Genomic DNA, 18,354 nt, shown 5'->3' with positions numbered 1-18,354 from the left:
CAACTGCAGAGCCTGCATGTTCTCAACTTTGGGCGTATTGATTCCACTTTTAAATAGCTGCCATATAACCCTGGGACATCAGGAAGATTAATTTGCGTCAATGTTCATCTGTAATTCATTAGCCATTTATACTCTCCACTTCCACACGGGCTATCAGGGAAATGTGCCTCATTTTTCAAGCAGGCAGAGGCTGGGGAGAAGGCAGAGAGCAGGAAGGCAGTGATTAGACAGGCTGCAATACAAAGAGTGGTCTAACCAGCCTGGAGTGCATTGCAAGGCGCGCGGGACAGCAAATGCCCAGCGTGAATAAATACAGTCTTATCGATAGTACGTTGTGCAATTTGATAGCAATATTTGAAAGGCAATGCATACTCTACTATTGGGTATCAATTGCTAATTGATTGTAATTTGCACTAATGGTCAAAACCCTCCACGGCGACATGCCGGCCCGTCACGCTTAGAGAAAGACAGCATAACCGTTGCCTTCTTTGTTGACATTTGACGAGGCTCTGACGTCAGATTTTCCAAATGCTCGCCTGCCGTGTTGTATTCTCCCCGTCAGTCAGCAGCGTTTAGTCCTACGCCCATTAAAAAAAATTAAAAAATAATAATAATAATCATATTTCGCCATCACAGTGCTAGCACAAGTGTATACAAACAAACTCCCTGTGATGCACTGTGTTTTTTTGCTTCACTTCAGGGTCAGGGTAGAGCTGTGTAACTGTGTGCATGACTCAGGTAAAAAATAAATAAACATACAAAGAGGACCAACGGGTTGCAAAAGAGGGGAAAGAGTGTGTGAGTGGGAGACGGAGACTTGATTTGCTATTGCCACAGGCTGATTGGCTGTCAGGGGGAGGTTGCTGAGTCGTGGCTCAACCAGCTCTGATCAATACCGGGTTGATTTTGCGCCGCGCTTCTCACGCAAAGGATCGCACACTTTATGTATCGATTATATTTCAAGCTTATTGCCAACGTTGGTTCACCTCTGAAAAATGACACTCAATCACTGTCAGCTCACTAAATGGCTGTAATCAAACACTTTAAATAGACGGTGGCATTATTCATTGATGGGTGAATTACAGTTAACCAGACGAATGCCTATCAGTCTTTGTACATCCAACTTATGAGGATGGGAAGGAAATTGAATTCTGGGGCAAATACATTTTGACTGAAGCAAGAGATAACCGTTGGGGGGGGGGGGGGGGGATAGGTGGGGGTCTGATGAAAAAGAAATGGTCAAATTAATTTCAGTGACATTTATTCCACTAAGAACCATGAGAGAATACTGGTTACAGTAGCTCTGGAGTCGGCAGATAACGGGAGAGTTGCTCAAGGCGGGAGACTGAAACAGTCCTAAATCTCCTTGGACAGCCTTCCTCAAAGCGTCCAATATCATCTCGGCAACTCACTACACAACACTGTGCATGCAACCAATCTCTCCTGTAAGCACAGTAATGACAGGGTGGTTATTTACTCCCTGAGTTATTCAAAGGGTTCATCTACCCTTAAGGGGAAATGCAACCACTAATGATGCCAGTAATCATAAGTGCTCATTTTCTCCGTCAACATGTGGATCACAAATCACTACGCGTGCACAACACACGGCCTGACACTGATCGATTGTGTTCTTCATTATACCCAGGATTTCTAATTAAACGAAAAGCGCAGATAAGTGGTTGAAACCTCTGACCGAAACAGAAAGAAAAAGTGAAAAACGCAATTATAGGTTTGGCTGTGTTCAGTAATGGTGCCGTTAATAAGGGCGGCTGGTGAGTCACTCAATGAAGGTTTAATCACTGGGACAGGATTCAATAACAAAAGAGCACAATATTAATCACCAGAGAGTGATAACTTCACTGTTCATCTCTTTGACATTGGAGGAAGGGATGAATTAATGATGCTCGCCATCCGAACACATTAAATAATAATTATCAGGCAAAACAGCATGAAAGGGACTGCATAATGAACCCCTTTGTCAGGTCAATTACAACCACATAAAACTGTTCAAAGGGAAGCAGCTTGTTACTAGATAGCCGTACTAGAAAAGGACAGCAGTGGCTTTATCAGTGGATGGCGCTGGGTGACCTATTCCCTCTGATATCAGGCCTTAAAATGCGTTGGTGGGTTGACGTAACGGTAATACTTAGAGGGCACAGAAGAGTTCAGCGAGGAACGCGTTGAAAAGTTGGTAAGCAAAAGATAAATGACGTGACGATGACAGCGTTTTGCCGGCTCTGGAGCAATGTCACTCACCGAGTGCCACGTTAACTAAACTCAACTACACAGACGTGAGACGGACTTCACGCATCAGTGGACGGGACGGCACCTCGCCTGTCAGTGGGTATTTCCATCAAAAAGATGTCCAGAGGATTTAGCCATAAATGGAACTGCTTCTTTATTTTCGCGCATTCATGGAAGCGCCACTTGTACCGTATTCTCCTTTCTTCATCAAAACACGGAATTGATGTTTTGTCCATAAAGCGCTCGCCTGAAGCACCGCGTCGTCGTTGTCGTCGTCGTCGTCTTCTCAAAGCTGGACATCGATCGCCACGCGCGGCTGCCAGCACTTCCGAGACTCTCGCTTAAACAAACAGCGCGGTGACCTCCGGTGTGGCGCGTATCAATACTAAGCCGCAGTCACTCCCCTCAGACGCCGCGGCTGGCTGCACCTGCCTGACCGGAGTGCCCAGGGGTTGGCTGTACTCCTTCACACTTCCTTCCTCCCCCCCCCCCCCCCCCCCCCCTCCCCTCCCCCTCTGCAGACATCAAACACTTATTACTCCCCATCTTGGGCCCCCGCTAACTGACTGGCCTGTCTGGGCCACACGTGGACCCCATTATTAGAGTCATTTCAGTGCCCATACTGACGCCTGTTAGGCAGCTCTCCACCTAGGGCTTCTGCTCCCCGCCCGCCCGACTGAGCGCCCCGGCCAGCCAAACGGTGATTGGACATGACATGGTGACAGAAAACAAGGGGAGAAGGGCACTGGAAATAAAAAAGAACAGAGATGGCAGAGTGAGGCGGACGGAGAACGGGGGGGGGGGGGTTGGTGTGTTCGCCGGGGCCCTCGTGGCGCAGGGTGCGCCCATCGGCCCGCGGATGAGCGTTGGCCCAAGAGCCGCGTGTCACAACGGCGGAGGGGCCGGATCACTCACGTCAGGGCTTCATCTGACTGGAAGATATCAATCTCCGGGCCTAATCCAAAAGGATGTGGTAAAATATCCTTTAACATTGCTCGCCCGCCCTGCCTTTGCGTGTCCCCCTGCTTCTTCTGTCTCTCTCACAGCTGAAAATGTGTGTAACCTTCCTTGGTGGACCTCAAATCGACAACACTCATTTTCACATCCCATTTCCTCCGTCTCTAGCGCTGACAGTCAAATGATGACGGACAAAACGGTGCCTTGACATACGGCATTTAGAACAATTTGCCACTATATGTGGCAAGAGAAATTATAGGGTTATACAAAAAAAATAAACCCAAGTGCATATTGTTTTGTTGTTGTTGTTTATTTTATTCAAGATGAACATGTTAATGTAATTACAATGAGCTTACTGTCTAATGGGTAGAACAGCCACACTTACATACATGTTGATTATTGTGTGTTTCTTATAGATATTAAAATCAGAAATAGATCTGAATCATTTACAGAAAACGTCGACAGAATACAGCATTTAGCCTGCCTGAAAACCAATGTGTGTCACATTTGTTTTTTGGCTCCACTGTACCTCTACTTCTCTTAATTAATGTGACATGCAGAGAGTGAGAGAGTGAGGGAGTGAGGGCGGGGACAGAGAGATGGAGCTATGAGGGAATGATTAACTGTGGACCTGCTCCTCCTTGTGAGAGATGGCTTTGCCTCTACTGCTCTCCCCGGTCTTCCATCGTCATTTCCGTCTCTCCCTCACTCTACCTTTTCTGTGTCTCTCTTTGACTCACACATGTCTTTCTGTGCCCCCCCGCCGCCCCCCCCCCCCTCTCTTCCCCACCCCCGGACACTCTCGGACTGTCCTCAGCCCCCCTGCACATCTCCTGACAGGTAGAATAATAACGCTCGTACATCACTGCCCCCGAAAAGTCCAATAACCTAAATCTTCACTTGCCACACACCCTGGGACTCAATTACTTTATTGACATGTAATCTTCATAAGAGGAGAAATATTGAGCATGTAAGGTCAGCCGGTTATGAAGACATATTATCATATTATCTGCATGAGTGTTGTAGGGGCTAGGACCTGACAAAGCTAATTATAATGGTACATGTTTCAGAGCTCAGAGCGTATTATCTGCTTGGCTGCTTGGTTGAGCCACAGCTGAGGTACGGAGGATAAGGGGGATGAGATTTGAAACCTGAAAAGGGGGGGGATGGGTGTCATCGCAGGGCAAGGGAATTAATGAAGCCAAATATTATTGACTGCACATTACCCCAGTAATAAAGTTGTATTTGTGAGGATTCGGCATAGTCTAAACGGTATATCACAACACAAGCTGACCATGGAAGCTATTTTAAAAAGTAACCGTCGCTTCAAGTATAGCATGAAAAGTGAAAATAAGCTGTTAGTGCTGTAGCTTGAACAGTTCCTCGGCCAAAATGTCACAATGGGTTAGTGATGGCAGGAAGGAAAGATGCCCAGGGTGGTGTTATCGCTTCTCTCCCAAGGTTACCTTAATATTAATATTACTATCTACTGCCCGCTACAATGGTGCAACACAGTCTACAGCAGAGGTTCTCCCAAGAAAAATGTATTCCGTCTCTACCACGAGGGTACAGTGCAAAGGAAAATAAATGCAACCAAGTCGTTATTTTAATCTGAACGGAAGTAAATCGAAAGGGCACGAAACAAACCCTTGGCTAGCCCTGGGATATTCCAACTCAGGGTCACAACGCGCAAAACAAAGAATCCCGCTGCCAGACATGTGGACGTGTTCATTCCACTTCATCCAAAATCATGCCCTCTTCGTCTGCTTCTGTTGTACAACCGTCCCAAAGCTTGGTTCAGAGCTGCTGCTGCAGAGGATGCCCGAAATGGTGTGCAGCAGTTTGCAAACTGCCAAGGGTCACGTGTTAACACTCGCTAATGGTGTCAAATGGACAGACATATTTTAGCTTTCTTTTGAGGGTCTCCAGGCACTCAGCAATACAAATAATGGAAAAGTTTTCAGTTTAAAAAATGAATTGTTTACTGGGATTTTCCCTCTGCGTTTGGTAGTGAAACACATTTATTACAGCAGTGCATAACAACCTCAACAATCAAATAATTACATCTCTCTGAGCAGAGAGGATATGATTTGATGGTTACCAATTCTGAAGGTTTAGTTTGGAGTACACTCTTGTCCTGAGGGAGCAGAATGAAGCAAACAGCCTTTTAAATCACAACAATCTGGGATAGATTCATGTGTTTGACCAAAATGACTCAGTCAATCCAATCCACTTGCGCTGGAGCGACACACCGTGCCAGAAACTATCTGCAAATTAAATAATGATGTTGAAATAACGTGTCTCCTCCAATTATCGTGACAAAGAAACCTGCTGCATCTGTATGAAGCAGCTTTGGCAAATCAAAGTGACTGATTAAAAGGTTGTTTTGGTCCTCCTTGCATTACAGTGACCTTGCTCTTTTCATTGGTTGAGCTAGAATGTTGATGCCACTACAAACATGAAATACCTGCTACTTCCTAGCGCCCCTTCATATTTTAGAGAGAATAAATTAATGTCAGTTTCACAAATTCACTGTGATCAGTGACTCGTATCTAGTTAAACTAATGGGAGGGAAGTTGACACACAAATCCGCCACACTGGGTCTGTGTTTTTGGGGGGCGGCTTGTGCATTGTTCGTTCAGATGGAAAGCAAATGCGAAGTGCACAGGAGGCCAGATCTATAGCACTGGAATCCCAGCATATTGGCTAATAGCCTTCTCTTCTGTTTACAAGGAGCAAATCCGACCAAGGCTTTCACACTGACCGATGCAATGAATATTCTATACGGTGCTTAATGTGAGCTATGCTGATACTCTGACAACAGTCTGTGTTCAGACATCGCATCTTAGTGTCTCCAAATTGTATATTGATGTCTAGGCAGCTGACAATAAATCACTGGATCCACCGGTGAGTGAGAAAAACAGTTTAGACAACGGCCCAACGGAGCTTACCGTAATTGACAGATGAGTTTTGCTCTTTCCGCCACAATAGCTTTGGAGCATTGAGGACACCTGCAAATGAGTGTGTTTCCGTGTGTGTGCGTTAGAGGTTTAAGGACCTACGACCACTTTAAAAGATCACTTTAAACGGACTGCGCTTTACATGTACACAGTGTGTGCGTTAATATCATTCATGTACATTTATCTTCAAATACTCCCGTGTTGCTTAAAATAAATAAATCTCGGGCTCCAGACATTGTCGACTCGCTTGAGAACGTAGAGTTTATCAAAGCCTCGAGGCAACGCAGATTGGAGCAGCACTGCCGCGTATCAAGGGAGTGCAGCAGCTCGACGGAAGAAACCAATTATTTTGCTAAAATCCATTTGATATTAAATTTCATTAACAAAGTAATCATGAATGACTCAAAAGCCCCAACATTTCTATAATTGTTCAATGCAACATCTGTCCTGTTTATACAGTGTACTACATGGTTCAACAGGGAATGTTTCAGTGATTGATTGCCGCAGTCTGCTATCAGGACAACGCTTTATTTAATTATCACTTTTTTCCTCTCTATATCGGAGAGTCCATGGCATGTATAGCGTCTTACAGATAAGTTTACCACAGCTGGGTATCCGTGCAGAACGATGAACTGTCCACCAACTGAAGTGGAATCTAATTCGTTGGAGCCATTAACCAGACTAGAATTAAAGTATATCTCACAAACATCTTCTTCATCTTGAATGATGTCAGATCAGTTATCCTGTAATTACAGACTACAGTTTGCTCCAAAAATATAATGTATTGAAAACGCCCCGATTAAGACGTATGACCCATCATGAAAACAACAAGCCAAATGTGTTCAGCAGGTATTTAATCTCAATGCGTTAACTTGCTATATCATACAATCTAAAATATGCAACAGTCTGAATCGCTGTGTAAACATCCCTGTGTAACACGCAGTAATTATAAAGCTACAATGACATATCGAGGTCTGATCATGTCCCCTTTAGTATGAGGAGTTGTCCAGCATCTGCCGGCGCGTTGGGAGCTATTCATCAGAATGACGAGTAGCAAGCGCCCTCACACAGGCAGACTCAGCCTGCTCACCCAGCAATTTGTTTCAAAGGGTACTGACACAGAAACCGGTGAACTCCACATCCATCCTGCTGTAAAAATATCCAAAACCATCTGGCAGCCAACCCCCATCCTGAATTATTATGATGGACTCCCACCTTTGGAATCCATAAAGGCCACAAAAAAAAAACCTGCTCCGACTTTTAACTGAAAGCATGGCTGGAAAACACGGGGCGGCCTCTAGGTTTCCCAAAACCGCAACAACAAACCACAGTGGAAAATGAGTGATTGCATGGCTGCATTAGCAATACCAATTCCGGCGCTGATTAAAACCGTGAGACCCATCTACTTTGGGTGATTTATGTTTGCTTCTCCAGAATGAGCGAGGCGCAAATAGAAAGTAGACCGACGTTTTTTTTCCGACCTGAATCGGGCTCAACTGGGCACAGAGTGTCACGTCTGTCGGATTTGACACGTCTGAAGTCGATGCCAACGTATTGCCTCAAACGTCTTTGTGCCTGAGCGAGGTTCAAAGAGTTTGTCCAGCTGGGTTTGTGTCATCATAAATAACGGGCTTGTCTGTGCTTCAATGGGACAGTCAAGATTTAGTAGGCAACATAGAAAATGGAAAATGGTTTCAAAGTTTGCAATCATCGTATTTCAGCGCTGATGGATGTAGAAGTTGAAATGTTTTGCTCTCAGACTCGGTGTTCAAACCCTAAAGTAGAGTAATGTAAGTGTAACTGCAGCATTAAACGTGTATGTAAATGTGTATGCAGCCTCCAGATGGATAACGTTTACATTGAAAATGTCTAATTGAATCTACGTGATCATCATAATGACATTTGGATAACTTCAGTCAAAACACTTCCAGCACACTTTAAACTTTAAAGCAGAGAGATAAATACTTACTTTTACTCCACTAGTAAGACAAACTAAGAGACAAATAACCGTGAAAAGGCTCAAAAACCGACAGCCACATCTTTCCCCTTTAAGTTTTTGCTGCATACGTCAGACATCAGTTTTGGGAACTCACTCAGGGAGACTATGTCAGCAACATCAAACAGCAACGTGAAAAAACAAAAGTGTCCCTGACATTCCCCCCCCCCCCCCCCAAAACCCCAGCGTGAGCGGAGTAGCGTCTAATGGCGGAGAGATAATGACACCTGGTGACGGGCCAGCTTTCTCAAAAGCAGTTTACGTTACAGTTCGGCCGTTAGGCCCCTCGTGGAAGTTGAGGAGGTTACCCTGGCATTTTAATCTCGCCACGCTTCTGAACGAGGAAAAGCGCCGGGCCGATTGCCGGGGGAAGTAATAAAAAGCACAGGCCCGCCTCCAGAAAATGAGCTCTCATCACTCGTGGACGCGGACGGCGCCGCGTTTCGTGCGGTCTCGGCGTAACGGATGGCAGGAGCAGTTTCGCCTCGTCCCATCTCCCCTCATCCGTCTCCATAGGGCGGCTTTAATGGAAATTCATGTCGCCGAGCCAATCTACTCCGGGGAGGAATAATCTCAAATCATCCTCCTGGCATAAAGGACATGAAGCCTGTTGGCGTACACGGGGAGGGTACACGGCGCCGTGATGTACGGCGGGGGCCACCTTGCAGAGGAGTAGAGGGATGGGCCTGCATGTGTTCTCGGGTCCTTGTTCTTTCAAAACAAGTCTGGGTTACAAAAAGGTATGTGGAAGAGGATTAACAAGTAATAAAAGGGAAGTGGCCACCACACTCATACACGTAGTAAATACAAGTGAATTACCGTATTATGTATAGTATTTTTTATTGTTTGAATTAATTTTATTAATTTTATTATAGTCTGTATTTGACTTATTTTATTATTCACTATTCAAGCTTTCTAAATTTAACTTAAATCATTTAAATATATAAATCGTATATACACTATATAATGTTGACAAGCTACTAAATATTTGTAATGAACTTAAAAGTGGAGTATAAAGTGACTACGATTAAATACAGTGTAGGAACTTTCCAAACTACTACTGAGTTTTTTCATGTTATATAAAAATCCAAGTACTGACAAATGAGACCATATATTGTACTTTTTCCATTCTGTGGTTCTATGTAGAGGACAATTTTACACGTCTATAAGAAGCCGATCTTGGATACTTTATCAGCTCACAAACTGGCAAACACTGCATCGAAATTCAATCTCCGTGCCGTGACGAGTGCTTGGGAAACACTTTTATAAACTGTGTGCCAAGGAAGAAGTCCTTGTCTTGACTTTGTCGATTCACCTCGTGGAGCCTGGATCAGAGGCTCACTGAACACACGCTCGTGGCAGAGGGATCCGTGCACACCGCTCTCTATGAAACGCCTCGCCATCCGTCATTTCTCCATGTTGAACACATGGCGTTGTAGTTTACAGAGAGCGGTGCTGCGCGGGGGGGGGGACTCTGGACTAGTGCGGAGGAAAAGCTGGCACTTTGTTCCTTCCATATGGCCCGGTTCAGTGGTGTTGGGGCCAGTGCAAGTCGTTGCATTTCGGAGGGATGTTTGTCGGGGGGGGGCAGATGCTGCTGTTCTAATCGTTACGAGGCTGAGTGAAATGTCTTGCAGAGCACGTACGTGTGTCTAATGGGGAACGTCAAAAGGTGCTCTGTCTTTTCTCACCACCTTCCCGGGAGGGGACATTTCAATACTCATGGAGCATCCCGAGGCAGTGCAAACCAGATTGTCAGCCGAGAGGCGAGAGTTTCGGTTCGTTCATCCTGCATATTTCAGAGTGACATCTGAAAATATGATGATAGCAAGATAAGCAGGGAAAACCACTCTGAAGAGAACAAACAGATGTATGAGGTAACCGTATTAATGCATTTACCAAAATATTCCGTAACCAGAAGCACATGCTCACTGTAAATAACAGGACTTCATGAAAAGTTCTTATCTGTATAGACAACAGCATCTTATCACTTCCCTTATGAACAATGTAATCGGCTCTAGTTATTAATCAAGCAACACAAAACTAACATTGTAATTTAAAATCGTCAAAACACACTTTTAGTTTTTCTAGGTGCATTGTGCAAAGGAACACGAAGTCATCATTCAGACAGGCAACCTTTCCCTTCACAATGACGAGAGCTAAGTTTTAAAACTACCAGTTTAGTCATCCATTAGTCATGTATCCCATCCAGATGTCTGGTGGAGGAACGGAGGGGAGGAGAAAGCAGCAGGTGTAGATCTTTCTGAGCCCAGCTGAGCTCTAAAAGGCAGCGCTTAGCACCCACAGCTCCGTCATCTGGCCTCTCCCCTGTCTCCGCCAGCCTTTCGACAGCCCATTCCTCATCATTTACCCCTTTTTGGCAAAGCCCAGAGCCCTTCTAATGGGCTGCTCTGAATGCTTCCAGATGTTTGTTTATTTGTTGTGCAGCAACTATAAAGCAGTTTACTCTTAGTTTGGATCTGTTCCCATTGCTCCAATTTCTTTTTTTTTGAGGGGGGAGGGGATGGGGGGGGTGTATGGGAGCAATGGGGAATGTAGCAGGGTTTGCTGTGCGGATCACCCCAACAAGTAATGAAAGCAAAAACTGTGACACCCCATGGGTGTCATCAGGAAGGAAATTTCTCCGTTTCTTTTTTTGCATTGGTGGCAGCTTTCCTCCTGGGATTTTAATAAGAGTTGTGCACCGTTTAAGATACATACATGCAAAGTAGCTGGAAGCAGGCCCAGAACATCAAGATTAAAAGGGCCCACGGCTCAAACTGAGGCAAACTTCAGGCATTTCTGCTCATCTGTTTACTCGACACGGACTAATACATCCCTTTCATTTACCGCTGTCGGGGGCTGAGGGATGGCCTCTTCAAATTTAAACTGACGTCTGTAAACAAATGTAGTAAGTAGTGCTTAGTATAGCTATTGAACTATACAGAAATGAATGGTATTTCATTAAATCTCATGCGTGTACATAGATATCAATCAAGTCTAGAGCATCTTTTCTCATACTTCTAAACAACAAGTGTAATGAGATCTATGGAATAAACATTTGAATCCTAGAAAAATGACACGCTGGTAATAAAAAAAAAAGCAGCACAATGTTTACATTCCATTGGCTGTGGCCTAATCCTATGGTACAAGGCGAGTCTTCAAGAAGACCCACTTTGGGCTGGGACTCCATTCATGACTACTAGATTTAGAGCTGAGCCGACAGTCGGACCGGCACTAAGACTTAGAGCCAAGGTGACAGTGGTGGAGGATCCTCAGGCCCCTTCTGCCAGACTATATACGCCACTGCTCTCGCCTTCCCCGAGACACACGGGAGCCCCCGCAGTCCTCCTACACTTTATCTTTTGTCTACCTCTCTCTCTCATTTTTAATTCCTGTTTTTTTTTCTTTTTTTTCCTCACAGTTTAACACCAGTTCTGTCACTGTCTTTTCTCCTCCACTTCTTCTTACCTTTGCTCTGTCTCTTACTTGTCAGATCTGGTCTATGGAGTCTCGATATAGATTTCACTACCACAACAGTACCCACTTCACTTTCATCCCTCCTCTCCTTCCTCTCCGCCTTGTTTCGCTCCGTCTCCTGCAGGGTTCGGCTCCTCCACCGACCGAGATAAGAGCTTATCCTGGAGTTTTGTCCTTGGTTTCCACCCCTCCTTCTCTGGGCATTGACCTGCTAGCGCTGCCCTCCTCTGGGAGCTCCTGCTTGCTGTAATTACCTCTGGCACCCAGGCTCTCGGGCTTCCACACACAGGTGACACAGTGGAAGGGGGGGGGGGGGGTGAGGGGAGAGGGTTGATGGGAGGAAAGGGAGGTACTTTCCGAGCAGCCGACGGGGCGATGTCAGACGAGCTTCTGATCTGCCTCCTACTCCAGGAGCAGGGGGGAAAACTACAGAAAGGATTTCCACTGCTTAATAAGGATGTAATGATTCCTCATCCACTTCAACTTAGTCTATTTTCTTCTAAATCTCAAAACGTTAGGATTCAAAATAATATCATTGCAGCAAAAAGGACTTTCATCTCATGTTCTGGTGGTTTCTGTGCACGGACAAAACAAAAGTAATACTCACAACATGTATAATCCATACTGAAAAACATCCTGTATTTAAATCAGTAAATGCTTAGCAGTACCGTCTAAAAATATGTTAGTGTGAGCGTCTCCAGCGCGTACAATAAACTCTGATAAGGATGTGTAAATAAAAGGGAACCACAACGAGCCGGGGTAAAGGGCTGGAGGCGGGGACATAAGGACGGGGTGAAGGGCGAAAATGAGGGCTGTGTTATCGGAGGCCGCAGCACTGCATCGTAAAAATAACAAATGGAGACTGTCACTGCTTCGCAGATCTTAGACGAAGGGGAAAATATTTCATGTCAGTTGCTCTCACCTTTAAATGGACTGTTCTTAGCCAGGTCTGATTTTGACAAAGCACCGGGCCCTTCCTGTCCTTATATCCAGTGAGAGCTGCCACCATTTGCGCTTTCGTAACATAGATCTGCCCTTGGCACCATCAACGAGGGGTAGAGATGCTGTGCTACCGTGCCGGTGGTCGACCCATTCCAGGTGTTTTGCATCGGAAGACAGTGATGAATGTCTCAGGCACGAAAAATGACCTCAGACAAAAAAAACTGCCTGAATCTGGATATACTTTTCTTCTGTTTTTGCTCCACACTCGTGGCTTCGTTGGTCAGAATAACTGCAGTTTGCTTAACTGTAAAGTGCACATTCAATATACTAATGATAATATATAATTAATTAATGAATAATTATTGTTTTGCAATAATGTATGTTAAACTCTGCCTTTTAGTTATATATTAACCTTTTATCTTCACCACTTTTTATCAAATGGTTATCATTGCTACTTTTACAGTGTGCTGACACCTAGGATTATAAATGATCTTTATTAAATATATAAGTCTTAAGATGGTCAAGATGCTATTTTGGGTAGTGCAATCACACACACACTTATAAAATGCTAGACTCAACGTTGAATTGCATCAGATTTAAGTCTATGGATTCAATAAAAATAAATAAGTATTTTTACATGATCTGATTTATAATAAAAAAAATTGTACAAAGGTTTTGTACATTGACCTCAGCAAGAGAATCTGCTCCAAATGCACAATTATTTTCAAATAATGCAGTGCATCTTAAAATGCGGCGGTTGCGCGCTAAGGAGTTGCTAGATAATTACATCGACTGACTACAGCGGGTCAACATGAGGCCCAATCAATGTCTAATATGAACGGATGAAGGATACTCATGCATGTGTGCTGTGTGAGCCCACGCGTAGATTCAGAGCTGCGTTCACCTACATTACTCGGATTTATTCCCGCTATCAACACATCACACGGATGAAATGAGATCAATGAGAATAGATATCATAACTCCAACACACGCCCACTCCCTGTAGCAGTTTGGGTTATGATGCATAATTGCATAATCCGTTGGTTCACCTTTTGATTGAATGTATGATAATGTACTGTTGTCACTTCTGGTTTACTTTAAAGAACGTCTGAACGAATGCGTGTATGAATCGCCTGAATGAAAAGGTTATGAAGTCTTTTTAATCCCTTACCTTTGCGGTTCTTGGCATCTCTGGATCCTCGGGGCAGAGGAGTGTAGGGCAGTGGTTGACTTTCAGATCCAGTCTCCTTAGGTGGCTAGGAGTTAGGAGACAAACAAAAGGAATGAATGTTTAGAAGAAAGAAAAAAAAAAACGTTGTTACTGTTGCTAAATGTGATCCAAAATCCTTTCGGATTGAAACAGGAAATGTTAAAAAAACAACAACAAAAACGTCACCTGTTATAATACATAACGTGGCAGGTCATGTTTTATTACCTCTCGCATTATGTGGACTTTCACTCGCGTCTTTGATGATCTGATCTACGACCTGGTCAGGGAGGAGAGGTCTTAACCTTCACTCAGCCATAAGCTCCAGGCTTGAGTCAACTAAAGGCCAGGTGTCACTCACTCTGAGCAGGGAAAGGCATCCCGGTGAGGGAGTCCTCTCTACAGAGGCACGTGTTTAATGACACATTACTGGAAGGTGAGACGAATGTGTGTATAGATCCCTGCATCCATCGATGGAGGGACAAGTCAGCGGTTCAGGCTACACGACAAAAAGAAAACAAGAGGCCTGAATCTGCGTTGTTCCCCCGAACAGGTCGAGAGTTTCTCGTGTTTTTGCTCTTTCATACACTTTCAAGGTCCAAAACATCCTCCTTCTACCCTTAGCCTTTTGGCTGGTGGTGCAGGCAGGCAGTTTATCACCAACACAGCGATATCCGATGCCTTTGCAGAAATACTTTTCCTTTTCTGCAGGAAGGAATTCGCTCGGTCTTTAATCATAGCAAGGGACTCAACTGACAAATACATATTAGGGACGGTTGGGAGCTGCATTTTTCCCACTTTTATTGTTGTTCCTCTACATGCCCATGCATAACCTTGAGAAATGGAACCGTCTGCGCTGTTAAATGGAACCATATTCTTCACGTGCAAAGAGAGCACTGTGAATTGAAAACGATCACATGATGTGCTTTCAGATAGCATCTCTGAAAGGCATTAGAGCTGGCCAGCACGTGTGTCACATTACGCCAGAGAGAAAAAGGGCAAAAATGAGCTTATTCTCGGACCTTACACTATGCTGGCAGGTTGTGCCTTTGAAAGAAACAGCTTGAGATAGAAATATTGTTTTGACGGCCTGCGACCTGCTGCCTCTGGAGAGGCTTAAACCGGTTTAGAAATATCACAGATCACTCCGTGCTGTACACTGTTCTTGTATGGAGTGCGTAATGCAAGAATTAAACAACACCAAAGAAGAATATACATAACCTCATCTCTAGAAAAACCACCAGGCATTAATTTGCATGTCTGTTTGTTTTTTAAAGGTAGCACCGACAAAATTGATATCGAAATACCACTACAAACAAACCTCTTTTTTTCCCCCTAAAGTTGTAATTTGGTTTTAAAATAAATTTCTACGGCTGTCTCTGACAAATCTTATGAGCTAACAGGACCAATCGGCCGTTAAGACTTTTGAGCCCCCCTCTATTTGATCCACCTCCATGCTCCTCTGCGCCCCTGCTTGCCTCATTTCCTGGCCTGCTTGAAAGATCACAAGCCCGGGCCTCCTCTGTCCTGCGTGGCCCCCAAAAAGCCCCTCTCTAATCCCGCTGTTTGCTCACAATTAATCTTTCTAGTTGCCACATTATTAACAGCACCACCCACCGACTATGTTAAGGGGGGGGGGTGGAGGACAAGGAGCACTGCTGGGGCTAGCTGGATACTGAACAAAAGCCTACGGTTGCTTTCGGTCCCTACGGGGCTTCAGCCGCTGGCTTTCGGTGTGACCACCCACCGATTCGCCTACGCGGGTATTTTGCCTACAGTCCATTCAACGTCTGTGGTTGTTGTGCCTTCGTGTCCCATCCAGAGCAACCCTTTCACCGTATCCACCAAACAATAATCTCATGTCCTGATCCTCCCTTTTCTCCGTCTCAGACCTTCCTCCCTACGCCTCCACATCTGCACTCTTTCACTTTTGTCAACAGCCTGTCCAGAGGAGGAGAAGCAGCAGTGGTTGTGATGACAAAGCACGTGCAACAGTGAAGGAGGAATTTTTCCTTGTACTAAGGAGGATCGATGAATTGATGTCGGAGAAATGTGTCAATACATTATAGAGTTAACACAGATGGACTATAAAACTAGTCTTTGCAAACCAACGTGATGTTGTTCACAATTACATTGTTATAATAAATGAAAGGTATTACAGGACTGTGTGATAAACAAATGAAAATCCAAAAACGGCATCACTATCACTCATATTTAGTTCTGAGCTCTCAACAACAGCTTCATCTGTGCTCTTAGTCTCTTTATTCCCCCTCTCCTGTATCTCCCTCTGTGCTTTTCTTAAGTTCTACCTACACTGAACAGAGGGAGGTGCTGCTGTGTCGTGTATTTAAGATGCTCCCGGACCCCTTTTTTCCTCCCTCTCTTCCTCTCTCGCAGCCTCTCCGCTGTCCAGATTAGTCTGCTCATCAAGCTGAGCATTGTTTTAATTTGCTGGGCCCGGGGCATATGCTGAGTGTTCACATCGTTATTGTCTCCGTGCAATGTGAGTTATCGCCACAGCTTATGATAATGCGCCACAAATTTACAGGCCGGCGAGCACCATGGATTCTAAAGATAATAAAGGCCGGACGGAGGGGGAAGTGGAAATAAGAGGGAGAGGGAGAGAAATGTCGAAAGTGTGTGCACGGGTGTGTTAAAGAGAAAAAGGGTGGCGTGGCGGAGACGGGAATCTCTGTTGGATGTCATTATGAAAGATGATTCCCGTGCTGGATAATACATCACACCAATGCTGTCTGTCGCCTCCCTTTTCGGTGTTGTTATGCGAATAAATGGCGATAAACCCAGAGGCAATAGTGATTATTACTTCCAACAAATCACCAGGAGAGAGAGGAGAGGAGGAAGAGGGAGACAGGGGAGGGACGAACATCCAAGGAAAAGCAAAACACAAAGAAGGGCTCATAACCGCCTCCTCGCTGGGGTTCCTGAAGATATGAGACACCAAGAAGTGAGTCGGGGAAAACGTTTTTCAGATGTAACTGCAACCAAGTTTACAAAAGTTTTTGCCAGCTATGCTGTCGATTCCAAAGCACAAAAACGGTACAGATAAGATTTCCCTGGAATTAATTAGGGCCTTCTTGGCCCCCACAGTGTGATGCAACCCGCTGCTTTTCCTTTTTCCCGGCCGTGGACCAGCTCATCCCAACACAGGTGGCTCCTGACTTGCCTCACCCTCACCTCCCTCTTTAAGACTGACCAGCAATACAATCTAATTATAGCCGCTCTACAGAGGGAGACCAGTGTAAACACCGGCCTTTTTTTTTTTTTCCTTTCTTTTTTTTTTATCTCCTTATACATCTGGACAAGTAGACAAAGTGCTAAAAGGAAATAAATGTGGCCTGACAGCCACATCAAAGAGTTCAGCCAGAGGCTTAATGCTACTTAGGGCACAGGAATGTTGTTGCTAAGCATCAGCCCCGCAACCTATCAGGGTGCAAAGAGGGCCCTGTCCTGCCTCGGAGAGAGAGGGAGAAGGGGAAAAAAGAGAGAGAAGCGGAGAGGAGAGCGCGGGAGGGTGAGGGAAGAGGGGCTGACATTGAGGGGAGGCTAGGGACTCAAGGAGATTTTTGTAGCTTAAAGCAATTGTTGGAAGAAACAAGCCTTCTGTTTTGTTTTCTCTTGACACCATTTCTGCTTTTTGTGCGTGCAAAAGACATGTATAAAAATGTCTTTTGATATGTTTTCTCTTTTGGTCTATATCAAAATATTTCTTTTGTGTCGGTGCATGGAACTTTTTTCACATCTTGTCTCTGTAAACTGGTGCCGCTTTGTGATCGTGTTACAGATCAGAGGAGACACAACTTGTGAACTTATTTGAGTCAACATTTAATGCTGGCATGACACGTTTATTTCTTCACAGGATATCATTCTTTTGTGATCCGTGTATCACAAAAAACACTTTTAGAAAATAAACAAGGAAAAAGTGAACAAGTAGCACCAGCTTGCCATGCTCGGAGGATGTAAGAGCAACGATGAAATGAGAAATTCTCTAATTCACTACAAAAAATTGAATTCATCCTGTACAACTGTGTCCATAATATGCCTTTTTTTTAAAACAACCTGAAACAGAAACTATTATTGTTTTCTTGTCATTGTACCAGTAGAATAAATCTTATGTTAGTCAAGATGACATTTTATAAAAATGTGATTTTAGTAACCAAAACTCGCCTTTTTTCCATATGTCATTTATGATTGTTGCTTTGGGGAGAAGAGAAAATCAAATACAATGTTGATAATTGCTGTTATGAGCATGAAAGCATCACTTTTTCTTCGGTAATGGCGGGGGGGGGGGGGGCAGGGAACGCTTGATGTAATGGTGCCTGGACTTGTGGGTCGTGCAGAAGTCTTTGGCTCAGAGGGAGGACTGCTGAGCATGTGTTTAATGATTTACCGGTTCTTCTCCAATGAACTCGCTCTGAGTAAATGTATCATATGATCGCTGATCACAAGAGCAACTGTTTCGCTCGGAGCAACGGGGCACACGGAGCCGACCGGCCACGGGGAACATAGCCGTTTTGTGTAAGGCTAAGTGTCAGGCTGGCAAAGGTTGA

General features: G+C 44.6%; 1 protein-coding gene across 1 annotated transcript in view; it reads right to left on the bottom strand.

Annotated features, from left to right (window-relative positions):
• Window positions 1-18,354, bottom strand: part of lrmda (leucine rich melanocyte differentiation associated) — a 171,676-nt gene that overhangs the window by 6,394 nt on the left and 146,928 nt on the right. The window contains exon 6 of the mRNA XM_037465442.2: window positions 13,751-13,835. Coding sequence (XP_037321339.1) covers window positions 13,751-13,835 — 85 coding nt within the window. The remainder of the gene's footprint in view (window positions 1-13,750; window positions 13,836-18,354) is intronic.

Source organism: Pungitius pungitius, chromosome 13, assembly GCF_949316345.1.
Source record: "Pungitius pungitius chromosome 13, fPunPun2.1, whole genome shotgun sequence".
Classification (NCBI taxonomy): domain Eukaryota; kingdom Metazoa; phylum Chordata; class Actinopteri; order Perciformes; family Gasterosteidae; genus Pungitius; species Pungitius pungitius.
The sequence above is the reverse complement of the archived record's forward strand: the minus strand, read 5'-3'. Positions and strand labels throughout refer to the sequence as shown.